Below are 13,833 nucleotides of genomic sequence, written 5' to 3'. Positions count from 1 at the left end.
GTGAGATCACGGCCTGGTTTACATCACAGATGAGCGTCAGTAGCTGCTCGGTTTGCATTTTCAGTGCCACGTGCATGCCATCGTGGCACCCTGCACCCTGGGGAATCCAACTATTCTATAGAAGTGCTTTGGTCTGTGCCTCTGCTGCCTGGGGGTGATGCTGACATGGATGAATTCAGCTGCTCTGCAAAAGAGGTTATCCATCATCCAACAGGATGCCTGCCCGGACAGCTCCCATGTTAATGTTGCACAGATCCCCTTGGTAGCATCGTGCACCGGAGCCATAAAAGTTGAGGGTTGTTGTCATTTTAATGGCCACGGGCAGAGCAGTTGTGACAGTGGAGCGAGTCTGCAAATCTTCGTCATGAAGTAAGCAGAGTGTGCCCAATGGCACCCTTGGAGAGGCACAGCCATTGGATGCACAACTGCTCAGAGAGGTGCTCGTAGGACCGGTGCGGCCTGCACACGCGCTGGGGAGGGTCCTACCTGGGGGCTGCTGTCCTCAGCTATGTTGCCTGATTCCTCTGGATTGGACACATTGCTGCTGCAATTCTTCCTTCAGTATGATGGCATAGAGTGGTTTGCCGATAGGGAAAGCCTTTCCTTGTCTGAAATTGATCTGAGTGGGGGTTTGGGGTTGGGTGATGTCGGGTTCCCAAAAAAAATTCTGGGAAGAGAGAAAATCACCACGGTAAAATGAAGTACAGGTGTCAGTGATTTAAAAATATGAAGGAATGGGTTATAAAAAAGTTTCTCGGAAGCCTGTAATCAGTGAGTTGGTACCCTCTTCAGTTCATCAACTCCTCTCTTACGTATGATGTGCTAAGAGGCTGTTAAATTTATTCTTCGGGTGTAAAGTTACACCGATTGTAAGAGCAACCCAGTGTACCCAGGAAACTTCCGTATTCTTGTGCAGCTACAGAAAATTGCCCTAAGGGGCTTTCACAGTTGAAAGATTTGCACTGTTAAAAAGATCGAGGAAATTTGTGTTCAGCGCAATAATGACACGAGCGGCATAAAGTGCTAAAATGCAAATTTCCTCGATCTTTTTTGCACAATAATGGTGTAACAACGGCACAACAACAACGTACGTGCTGACAACAACGAGGAAATTCAGGGCCACAATATTTGACAGTCCTGGAGACACTAGTAATACTCACCAATTACATAGTTATCGATTTTCCCCCAATTATAATATAGTTAAAATTTTCCCTGCTTTTTTTAAGCTTTCCCAGGACCAAAAACTTTCCCCAACCAAAGGTGTGGTCAGACAAACTGTCCCCTGTTGAACTGACCACTGGAAGGTGCACAAGGGTGCCCTTGGTGATTTTTCCCGTCCTCCCTCACCAACAGCAAAATCAAGAACTTGCCTTCTGGGAGCAAACCAATGTCCTATCACTTTGTACTACCATATTTGGTAAAAAGACAGATATATTTGATCTTGGAGCACTGTGGTGTTTTATGTCAGTATTCTAAAATATGGGAAATGCAGTCACGAGAAAATGGAATATTATTAAAAGAACCTTTATTCCCTAATATAAAAGGTGTCCCTGTAACACAATGTCAAAAATTACTCCAAGCATCGTTTTTCTTCATTACGTATTTCTTCTTACAAACTTAACGTGCTTTCACCTCCTGACTACAGATATTTGAAATGCCATGGGGTGGAAGGAGATCTACCTGGAGACACTTCTGCTGACTCAACTGCTTGAGACCCTTCTGGAATTGTCTTGTCCGCTGACAGAGACTCCAGACCTGCTGCTATCAAAATAGCAACAGTTTTAGTAAATAATTAACATAAAAACTAGAATTTTTAAAGTCGATTTTGTTCTGATTAAGAATTTTAGAAATTTGTTAAATTATGTATTCTCAGTCACAAGTCACCAAAAATCATGGCACTGTAAACTACCAAAGTACTACTGATGCATTCTACAAAAAGGAAAGCAAAATTAGATTTCTTTAGTAAGATCTCACAGTCTGTTTCTCATTTTAAAAATGTTCTTTTGGGCTGATAATCTGGAATGGCTACACACTGAAGGCTTCTCCATTGAAGTATAAAGTGAAGCATTAGCAAAGTGTCAATGAAATATCAGTATATGATAAATCTACCCCAGGTGCTATGTGACAACAAAAGGTGAACACTGAATGGGTTTATATGACGTTGCTATCAGTCAAAAGGCCATATGCAAAGGCACGGTTTTACTTCTTTCAAAGTATGCAGTGATTCAACAGACTGTGTGTGTTATATATTCCCCACCATACACATTTCAAAACTTTCAGAGTCTGAAGATGTTGATCTATTTGCCGGTTTAAAAAATTGTCATAGAAACAGGAGAAAAAAAATGATTACCCCGAAATCTCAAATGCTTAACAGGGCACTGTCTTCTTGAAAAAGTGCTCAGCAAAGGTTTTTGCATTTGTTTGCAAGCAAGTGATGCAATGATATTGCACAGTGGTATGCAATAATGATGTGCAGTATTGGGCTCCACACTAAAGGCTGTAGAGAGGATATAACAGAGATTCATTAGGATGCTGCCTGGTATGAGGAAATACAAATACAAATAATGTAGATTACAGGGCAATATAGTAGAATAGAAGTCAATGGAAAGGATAATTGGCCAGGTGTGTAACGGGTCGCTTTTTAAAAATTCGTTCATGGGATGTGGGCGTCGCTGGCAAGGCCAGCATTTATTGCCCATCCCTAATTGCCCTCGAGAAGGTGGTGGTGAGCCGCCTTCTTGAACCGCTGCAGTCCGTGTGGTGACGGTTCTCCCACAGTGCTGTTAGGAAGGGAGTTCCAGGATTTTGACACAGCGACAATGAAGGAACGGCGATATATTTCCAAGTCGGGATGGTGTGTGACTTGGAGGGGAACGTGCAGGTGGTGTTGTTCCCATGCGCCTGCTGCCCTTGTCCTTCTAGGTGGTAGAGGTCGCGGGTTTGGGAGGTGCTGTCGAAGAAGCCTTGGCGAGTTGCTGCAGTGCATCCTGTGGATGGTGCACACTGCAGCCACAGTGCGCCGGTGGTGAAGGGAGTGAATGTTTAGGGTGGTGGATGGGGTGCCAATCAAGCGGGCTGCTTTATCTTGGATGGTGTCGAGCTTCTTGAGTGTTGTTGGAGCTGCACTCATCCAGGCAAGTGGAGAGTATTCCATCACACTCCTGACTTGTGCCTTGTAGATGGTGGAAAGGCTTTGGGGAGTCAGGAGGTGAGTCACTCGCCGCAGAATACCCAGCCTCTGACCTGCTCTCGTAGCCACAGTATTTATATGGCTGGTCCAGTTAAGTTTCTGGTCAATGGTGACCCCCAGGATGTTGATGGTGGGGGATTCGGCGATGGTAATGCCGTTGAATGTCAAGGGGAGGTGGTTAGACTCTCTCTTGTTGGAGATGGTCATTGCCTGGCACTTATCTGGCGCGAATGTTACTTGCCACTTATCAGCCCAAGCCTGGATGTTGTCCAGGTCTTGCTGCATGCGGGCTCGGACTGCTTCATTATCTGAGGGGTTGCGAATGGAACTGAACACTGTGCAGTCATCAGCAAACATCCCCATTTCTGACCTTATGATGGAGGGAAGGTCATTGATGAAGCAGCAGAAGATGGTTGGGCCTAGGACACTGCCCTGAGGAACTCCTGCAGCAATGCCCTGGGGCTGAGATGCTTGGCCTCCAACAACCACTACCATCTTCCTTTGTGCTAGGTATGACTCCAGCCACTGGAGAGTTTTCCCCCTGATTCCCATGGACTTCAATTTTACTAGGGCTCCTTGGTGCCACACTCGGTCAAATGCTGCCTTGATGTCAACGGCAGTCACTCTCACCTCACCTCTGGAATTCAGCTCTTTTGTCCATGTTTGGACCAAGGCTGTAATGAGGTCTGGAGCCGAGTGGTCCTGGCGGAACCCAAACTGAGCATCGGTGAGCAGGTTATTGGTGAGTAAGTGCCGCTTGATAGCACTGTCGACGACACCTTCCATCACTTTGCTGATGATTGAGAGTAGACTGATGGGGCGGTAATTGGCCGGATTGGATTTGTCCTGCTTTTTGTGGACAGGACATACCTGGGCAATTTTCCACATTGTCGGGTGGATGCCAGTGTTGTAGCTGTACTGGAACAGCTTGGCTAGAGGCGCAGCTAGTTCTGGAGCACAAGTCTTCAGCACTACAGCTGGGATGTTGTCGGGGCCCATAGCCTTTGCTGTATCCAGTGCACTCAGCCGTTTCTTGATATCACGTGGAGTGAATCGAATTGGCCGAAGACTGGCTTCTGTGATGGTCGGGATATCGGGAGGAGGCTGAGATGGATTATCCACTCGGCACTTCTGGCTGAAGATGGTTGCAAACGCTTCAGCCTTGTCTTTTGCACTCACGTGCTGGACTCCGCCATCATTGAGAACGGGGATGTTTGCAGAGCCTCCTCCTCCCGTTAGTTGTTTAATTGTCCACCACCATTCACGACTGGATGTGGCAGGACTGCAGAGCTTTGATCTGATCCGTTGGTTGTGGAATCGCTTAGCTCTGTCTATAGCATGTTGCTTCCGCTGTTTAGCATGCATGTAGTCCTGAGTTGTAGCTTCACCAGGTTGGCACCTCATTTTTAGGTACGCCTGGTGCTGCTCCTGGCATGCTCTTCTACACTCCTCATTGAACCAGGGTTGATCCCCTGGCTTGTTGGTAATGGTAGAGTGAGGAATATGCCGGGCCATGAGGTTACAGATTGTGCTGGAATACAATTCTGCTGCTGCTGATGGCCCACAGCGCCTCATGGATGCCCAGTTTTGAGCTGCTCGATCTGTTCTGAATCTATCCCATTTAGCACGGTGGTAGTGCCACACAACACGTTTGATGGTGTCCTCAGTGCGAAGACGGGATTTCATCTCCGCGAGGACTGTGCGGTGGTCACTCCTACCAATACTGTCATGGACAGATGCATTTGCGACAGGTAGATTGGTGAGGACGAGGTCAAGTAAGTTTTTCCCTCGTGTTGGTTCGCTCACCACCTGCCGCAGGCTGATCTGGTATCACCCATCTTACATCCCCGCCAAAGTATAACATTTTGGCTGCTGTTCCTTTAAGGCTCTCTACTCCTGTCTCCAACTTTAATTGCCACAATCCCTACTTTGGTCACAAACTTCTCCACAGTCCCAAACATTATGGTTGAATCTGTTATCAGCCAACAGGAGACTAGTCCTGTTAGATTGTATTTTCTCCTCTTGTTTTTCTCTTTCATTCTCTGCTTTGTCTATGTGTCTGCCTGTGTGTATATCTCCTTCCTTTCTTTCCACTCTTGTGTCTATGTCTCAGGTTTGCCCGGTTTCTTCCTCCCCATTTGTCTTTATCTACCTTTTCTTCTCTCTGCTTCTCTTTGTCTCTCTCTGCCACCCACAGTATGAACTTCATGTAAACAATGCTACCAACTCGCTGATATGTGTAGGAAGGAGGAAAATAGCATTTGGATTATTTGTTTAAAAATACCCCCTCTTAGCCAGAATTTTCAAAGCAAGCAGGAAAAACATTAATACAAAGCTCTATAGATTAGTAAAGTTTGCTGTCATCTTGCCGTAGAATTATAGAGACCCGTTACATTCACTGAATATGAGAATCGTCATAAATATGGGGCAACTTGAAGAAACCATTTAAGACCACCAATTTGGTGGGTTAACAAGAGTACCACTGTGCAGTTTGCCTGAATTTAACTGGTAAAAATAGAAAATGATTCTGACACCTGGGCAATAGTAATAGCCCTTTGCTGGACAACGCATACAAGGTAGTGAAAATATATAGGGTAGTGAGAAACAGCCCCATGCTGGGAGAACATATGGAGAGTAGTGACTAGAAACCTTATGCCAGGAGAACATAAATAGCAGAAACAACCCTGTGCCAAGTAAATACACAGAAGGCAATCAATAAATACAGGGAGCCAGGGCCAAGGAGGTGCTTTATTGTGACCCATTGTCAGATGGTCAATAGTCAAGTTAGCAAAAGAGAGGTAGATATAGCCAGATAGCTCAGTGAGGATGATAGAAAGTGGGTAAAGGTAATAGATGAATATCATGGTGGAGACTCCCAACCACTAAGCCAGCAAGGTACTAACCAAACATAGCAAGTACCAGGAGAGTGTTATGAATGGCCATGGCTGGCAGCAGGTGCAAGTACATCTAGAGACCAAGAAGAAGTTGAACACTACACGTTGCCTGAGTAGAGCTAGGCAATGAAGAAATACTCAGGTCAGCCAGCAACTAAACTGCGGGGGATGAAGAGGTGAGCAGCATGCCTGAGGTTATCAGATGATTGACCAAGCAAAAAAGAGGAGCTGGGAGCAGAGGAAACGACTTGGGAACTAGATAAACTGAGTTAATACACAGGTACAAGCGATTGGATGGAAGTTTTCTGATCTAAGACACTTTTTGCAGTATTGAAAGAAGGAGCATGACATAATTGTGAATCTATGGCCCATCATGTTAAGAAAATAACTTCTTATTGTATGTGTACAATCAAATACAATCTCTAGTTAGACAAATACCAAATTGTACCATACATAATCTGTGATTAAGTTAGCAAGCTAGATATATGCTATTAGAACTAGACATAAAAGCAGCCCATTACAATTCAAAAATGACACTCAGTAAACGCAATGCTGTGTGAACATGGTTTGTGTGTATGCTGTCTCCATTTACAATACAGTCTAATTTTGATGAAACTTGAGATATGGCTCAAAAATGTCACTAGGGTCTCTAAGAGATTAACACAATTTTCTATGCACTATGCACTGCAGCTGCGATGTCATTTGTTATCGCCCACATCCAATCTGAGCAGCTACAATAAAAACACCATCTGGCATTTTCCCTGGACCTGGCCTACCATTGAGGATGATGCCAAATGGTGTCTTTGGTAGCCAGCAAGTTCGCACTATTTCTTTACAATATATTGGAGAACAAAATAATAAACAAGTGCAAAGAGAGGATAATCGGTACCCCCTCAGTGAATTGCAAGATTGTAATCACATTGAGGGGTTCAAATGATGTCCTAAACCATGAGAGCAGTGCCTGAGCAGTTTATGCTTGCCATCTGAACCCTACAATTAGATCACTGCCTGCTTTATAATACATTTCAGGTAGTGAATTTTCTTCATAATTCTTCACCGTGCTATTGGAGTGTTTTGATCCTATTGCTGATTGAAGAAGTAGGGCCTGAATGAATGTTGATTTTTGGGAAATATTAGATTTTTTCCCTAGGACCTGCTGCTATTAGTTTTCTGCTGCAGGACCTGCAGTATTCCAGGTTACTTTTACAATGAATAGTGGGAAAATTCACTGTCCTGTACAGATTATAAGGCACCAATCCAACCAACAGACTGAAACAATGGGAATGAATTTCTTTGGGTCTTCTCCCGCTCCGCTGTCATAAACGGGGTTTTGGCTAAACTTCCCCTGAAGTTATTGCAGCCGAACGGGAGATGCCCCGAAGAGATTCACCCCTAATATCATAAACTAAGAAACTAAAGCTTTCTTAGTCTACAGATGCGCCTGACTCCCATCACTATGCTCCAGCCTTTAGCTCCCTCCTACGTATAATACAACTACTTTGAGTGGTTTATCTAAAGATTGTAGACACATCTTACCATCAAATCTGAGCAGCTCCTGGCTGAGGGGAATGTTTCTAACACAATATTTCTGTCGTAGCCCTGAGTATGCCAAGCACGAAGTGTTAATTTTTTTTTAAAAAGGAACAGTGTGAACATTTTTTTCAAAAACTTTAGGCTTTTTTGTGATAAATGTTTGAATGTGTGTGTAAAAAGGAAAGGTTAAAGTTGTGTGGAAAGTGCGAAGAAAAGGCCTTACAACCCTATTGTGCTGTAAGCACAAAGGATTATACATTTATGTCAGGTAGAAGAGCATTACAAGGTTTGTTTTAGAAATAGTAGCTTACTTAGTTATTCATTACATATTTTGCTGTAAAGCAAAACATTTGGCTCCATTAATTAATTCTAATTCCTGTGGTTTCAGATCTTTTTGTACCTAAAAATACTCCCTGCTGAAAACATATGAATACACTATGTAATAGTGTTGATGGGAAAGCTGCATCTTTGGAGAAGTAATGAATGTAAACCAGATCTTAATGTTGTAACAGGGTAGCACTTGTCTCAATATCATGCTCCACCACAGGGGATATACATTTGAACTACATTGATCTATGACGACTGATCTTGAAAACTTCACCACTCCCACTACTGCCACTATTCTGTAGGTTATTTTTGCTCCATTTTAGTTCCGTCCTCATGATCAATGATCCTAAGAGCAGGTGAGTTCTCCCCAGTGTACTGGCCGATATTTATCACTCAACCAACACCACTGAAACAGATTATCAGGGCATTATCATATTTCTGTTTGTGCATTTCCTACATTACAGCAGTGACCACAGGTCAAAAGTACTTTATTAGTTGTAAGGCGCTTTGGGATGTCCTGAGGTCATGAAAGGCGCTATATAAATACAAGTCTTTTTTCATTTTAAAACCAAGGTGCAGCAGAGTGAGGGAAAGATAAATAGAAGGCCAGAGTTGGAAGTGCGGAGGGTGCATGTTGAAGTGTAGGGCTGAGATTGGAGCAGTAAGCTAAGGCAAGGTCATGGATCAATTTGAAAACAAGAACAAAGACCAAGCCCAGAATACCATTCCACCAATATCAGAGTAAAGTTCTATTTGCTTACATTATAGAGAGTTGTAATACCTTTTGAGTTGCATAATATCAGGAGCAACAAACTCAGGTCCAGAGTCTTTTTAAAATGTCAACACAAACAAAAAAATGTTAGATCTTATAGGTAATGACATAAAAACTCAGATATCATGGAGCTCAATTAATAAGGACAGAAAATGGCTAACTTGACCTATCAAGGCAAATATTTGGGATGATCTCTTAAATGTTTTCTTTTACTTTTTTTCAAAGTGGAAGTAACTTTTGACAAAAATATTGCTACTTCACTTTTTTTTCTAGACTGCTAGCTTATTTGTACGAAGTTCCCCTCCTGGAACAAATACGGTGAAATAATATTTTAATAAACAGAGTTGTACCTCTGATTTTGGAACAAATTGGAGAGACTGTTAAAAGTTAACATAACAATAAACTGAAAACCTCTATCATCATAACCAGACTTTGAAAGAGTCTTAAAGGGCATCTCATACTTTCTTTTAACTTTTCTACTAATCATCCATCCTGACTAGCTTTCAGCTATCTCCAATGTTCAGTTATTGACAGTCAACAGCAAACAAACATACAATGCAAATAATAGATGAAACACAGCTAAAATGAAGTTAATTGAAAAACATTAAAAATGAAGATAATTAAAATACATTAAAATGAACACTTAAAATTATCCCAATTGTTGCATTTAAAAAAAAACTTTTCTGTTTGACAGGATGATTTGCCTGTCATATTCCTACTGGATTTTCTCAGTTCTTGGTTAGGTCACAGAGTGATAGCTCTTATGGAGAACAGTATTTTTCTCAAAGTGATACATCATAGCTGCCTTAGCCTAGATCACCATCACCTTCCTGATTGAATAAAGTAGCAGGCTGTATGGTTGTCTAGCAATGCAATGCAGCACAGCCCTGCCTCCAAACTCTATGAATTTATATTCCAGACCTGCCTGTCAGATAAATCCATTAAATTTAGTCAGGTAAGTTTCCTCAGTTCTTGGGACAATGGATGAGTTTGGCCATCTCAGCTGAGCCATTTGGAGGAGAGAGGGAAACCTGTCCACATTGCTCAGGTGCATCTCCTGATGGTTTGCTAAAGATTAATCGTGTCCATGGAGATGTCCATAGGTAGGCCATCTTATCCTCCTAGATAAGCAGGTGATTTATATTGGCTAAATGAAGGGATAAATAGGGAAACAAATATTTTTAAAAACTGATCATTAAACCTAATCCATTTGTTGACCCATTACAAAATAACATTTAAAGCAGTGACAAAGTTTGTAATTAGGACCTTCCCACTCTCTTGCCTGGAGAATGTGTATTGGCAAATAGCCTCAAAGGATATGACATAAAGAGAGAAAATTAGCAGAAAAAGTAGGCAAGCAATTATCATAGAAGAGGGACAAAATCTAATAATAACAAATAAGTAAAGTATTTTCTGTACCTCTCCTGAAGCTTCTTCTTAACTTGCTGCATATATCAATGCGGGGATGCTCTGAATTTTCCTCTGTAGACAGAGGACACTGGTCTGGGGATGAGGGACCTTTGCTCAGATCCAGTGGTACTTTGCTTACTAGGGGAGGTGGAGAGGTAGCTGGGCTGTAAGCAGAGGTAGAAGTACTAGATGTGGAGGAAGTGGAAAGGTCAAGAGCTCCTATTCTAGAATTCACAGGGGAGCTGAGTGAAAGTTTCCGAGTTCGGACAGGAGAGGACATCCGAGAGACAGACAGGGGAGGAGGCGAAGAAAATTTCCGACACAATCTTGGGGACTTTCCATCATTCACGTGCTCAGATCTGTTGCTTTGATTAGTTGCAAAAAACAGTTCCAGTGACCTATGAATGAAAAGGGAATTTATTGAATTGGATAATTGAAGCAATCCAATTGCCACAGGATTCCAGGATATGTCTCACTGCACAAATGATAACCATCAATTGTCAATATTAAATACTCAGATAAGTTACACATAAACCACTTGGTAGGTATCCACCTTGTTCTGGACTTACTAGTTGGCTTAATATATAACAATCTAGTAAATCAATAACTAGCAAATGTTGCATCTTCTGATGAAGTTTACTAGCCCTACCTGATAGAATATGAAGTGTTAATTCTATCAGAAAAATCTCAGCTCTGTGACATATGTCTGAATGTAAGCCAAGCTTATAAGATGTAATTCCATTCTATAGTCATACATAAAGAAATTTGGGCAGTTTTAATCCAGTTAAGTGGACAGCAATGACAATGAAACAAAACTGCCCATAATACAGCGCTGGCTTGGAATTGATAATCACAGAGAAACTAAAACAATGGCTGATGTGGGAAATGGAAATATATACTGATGCTATGGTGGCTGCTTTTATGAATTTGGTTTAAAAGGATAATGTTGAGACAGTGCAGAGAAAACTGTGTGGCTATGTAATGATTTTCAGGTCCATGTACAGATCCAATGGGATGTGGGCACCATGGAATCCAACTGGATAAGTGCTGGAACTTCCAGGGTCAATTTAATTATAATAATCTATGTGAGCTTCCAGTCCATTTGAGCCTGATGTTGGGAGCTCACCAGATTGGGAATGGGGGATTGGATATTGTTCATCCATCTGCTGACAAAGGATGATGGGAACATTTACAGGGATGCAAATACTTAAAGGGCAGGAAGCCTGTAAGTATCTTCAAAGCAGAAATTAAAAAGGAAATTAGGAAAGCAAAGAGAGGAAAAAGTAATGGTAAGTAAAATCAAGGAAAACCCAAAGATGTTTTATAAATACATTAAGAGCAAGAGAATAACTAAGGGAAGAGTAGGTTCTATTAAAGACCAAAAAGGTAAGCTATGTGTGGAGGCGGAAGATGTTGGTATGGTTCTTAATGAATACTTTGCGTCCGTCTTCACAAAAGAGAGGGATGTTGCAGACATTGTAGTTAAGGAGGAAGAGGGTGAAATATTGGATGGAATAAACATAGAGAGAGAGAAAGTATTAAGGGGATTCGCATCTTTGAAAGTAAATCACCAAGCCCGGATGAAATGTATCCCAGGCTGTTAAAATAAGCAAGGGAGGAAATAACGGAGGCTCTAACCCATTATTTTCCACTCCCTGGATACAGAGGTGGTGCCAGAGGATTGGAGGACTGCTAACGTTGTACCATTGTTTAAAAAGGGAGAGAGGGATAGACCGAGCAATTACAGGCCGGTCAGTCTAACCTCAGTGGTGTGCAAGTTATTGGAATCAATTCTGAGGGACAGGATAAACTGTCACTTAGAAAGGCATGGATTAATCAAGGACAGGCAGCACAGATTTGTTAAGGGAAGGTCATGTCTGACTAACTTGACTGAAATTTTTGAGGAGGCAACAAGGACGGTCGATGAGGGTAGAGCGCTTGATGTAGTCTATATGGATTTTAGTAAGGCTTTTGACAAGGTCCCACATGGCAGACTGGTCAGAAAAGCTGTTTCCAGTGGGGTTCCTCAGGGCTCAGTTCTATGCTTTTTGTTGTATATATTAATGATTTGGACTTAAATGTAGGGCGCATGATTAAGAAGTTTGGAGATGATACAAAAATTGGCCATGTGGTTGATAGTGAGGAGGAAAGCTGTAGACTGCAGGAAGGTATCAATGGACTGGCCAGGTGGGCAGAAAAGTGGCAAATGGAATTCAATCCGGAGAAGTGTGAGGTAATGCATTTGGGGAGGGCAAACAAGACAAGGGAATACACAATAAATGGGAGGATACTGAGAGGTTTGAAGGAACAGAGGTTCCTTGGAGTGCATGTCCATAGATCCCTGAAGGTAGCAGGATAGGTAGATAAGGTGGTTAAATAGGCATAAGGGACACTTTCCTTTATTAGCCGAGGCATAGAATAAAAGAGCAGGGAGGTTATGCTACAACTGTATAAAACTCTAGTTAGGCGACAGCTTGAGTACTGCGTACAGTTCTGGTCACCACAGTACAGAAAAGATGTGATTGCACTAGAGAGGGTACAGAGGAGATTTATGAGGATGTTGCCAGGACTGGAGAATTTTAGCTATGAGAAAAGATTGGATAGGCTGGAGTTGTTTTCTTTGGAACAGGGGAGGCTGAGGGGTGATTTAATTGAGGTGTACAAAATTATGAAAGGCCTAGATAGAGTGGATAGGAAGGACCTATTTCCCTTAGCAGAGAGGCTAACCAGGGGGCACAGATTTAAAGTAATTGGTAGAAGGATTAGAGGGGAGCTGAGGAGAAATGTTTTCATCCAGAGGGTGGTGGGGATCTGCCTGCACTTGAAGTGCCATAACCTACAAGACTACAGGCCAAGTGCTGGAAAGTGGGATTAGGCTGGGTGGCTCAATTTTGGCCGGCGCGGACATGATGGGCCGAATGGCCTCCTTCTGCGCTGTAAATCTTTCTATGATTCTATGATTCTAAGGCATACTTGTGCCTTCCGGAAGTCTGTTTGGGACAAAAAAGGTGGCTGCTAAAACCCAGTGACTGGTACAATAAATATAAATGCAGGAAATGGAGTGTGTGAGCTGGCGATGGAGCAGCAAAGCTCTAGAACCCGCTGTTTGATGGGTGATGAAGTGGACGAGCTGCTGCATGAGATGTGCACGAGGAGGGTTGCCTTGTTTATCACTCCAGGGTACCCTCCTCAGAAGGCAGCAGAGCTGTAATCCTGGCATCAGGTGGCAGCCAGGCTCAAACTGCATTCGCTACCCATGTGACATGGCAGCAAACATGGAAACTCCTGAGGTAAGACTACATGATGGTTCCATTTACCAGGTACATAGATCACGTATACATGCTATATAGTCGTGCTAAGGAACCTGCTGTACATTTACTATTGGCCATCACCAAGCTCTCACACAACTTTGCAGCTTTTTCATTTTTAAGCACGCATACCTAAAAGATACACATTACAGTTGCAAATTATAATTAAAGACCTTAGCCCACCCACATTTTCAAAGGGCTTCATACATGTAAACATTGTAACACAAACTAATTGCATGATGTGTAGTCACTTAACACTGATGGATGGGCTGTGTACGTACTCCTTGAACTTACAACATATCAAGACTGCTTCTCTGCTAGCATGGTGAGGTAGCACCTAATACGAGGACAATGCATGCTGTACTAAACTTGGCTGTGGCCTCCTGCCAGGCATGCTCC

The 13,833-nt window shown here is 42.6% G+C and overlaps 1 protein-coding gene across 1 annotated transcript in view; it reads right to left on the bottom strand.

Moving 5' to 3' along the window:
• rasgrf2b (Ras protein-specific guanine nucleotide-releasing factor 2b) overlaps positions 1 to 13,833 on the bottom strand; it is a 210,223-nt gene that overhangs the window by 62,726 nt on the left and 133,664 nt on the right. The window contains exon 15 of the mRNA XM_067982782.1: positions 10,136 to 10,524. Coding sequence (XP_067838883.1) covers positions 10,136 to 10,524 — 389 coding nt within the window. The remainder of the gene's footprint in view (positions 1 to 10,135; positions 10,525 to 13,833) is intronic.

The sequence above is a fragment of the Heptranchias perlo genome, chromosome 4 (assembly GCF_035084215.1).
Source record: "Heptranchias perlo isolate sHepPer1 chromosome 4, sHepPer1.hap1, whole genome shotgun sequence".
NCBI classification, from domain to species: domain Eukaryota; kingdom Metazoa; phylum Chordata; class Chondrichthyes; order Hexanchiformes; family Hexanchidae; genus Heptranchias; species Heptranchias perlo.
This window is presented reverse-complemented; position numbering and strand designations above follow the sequence as displayed.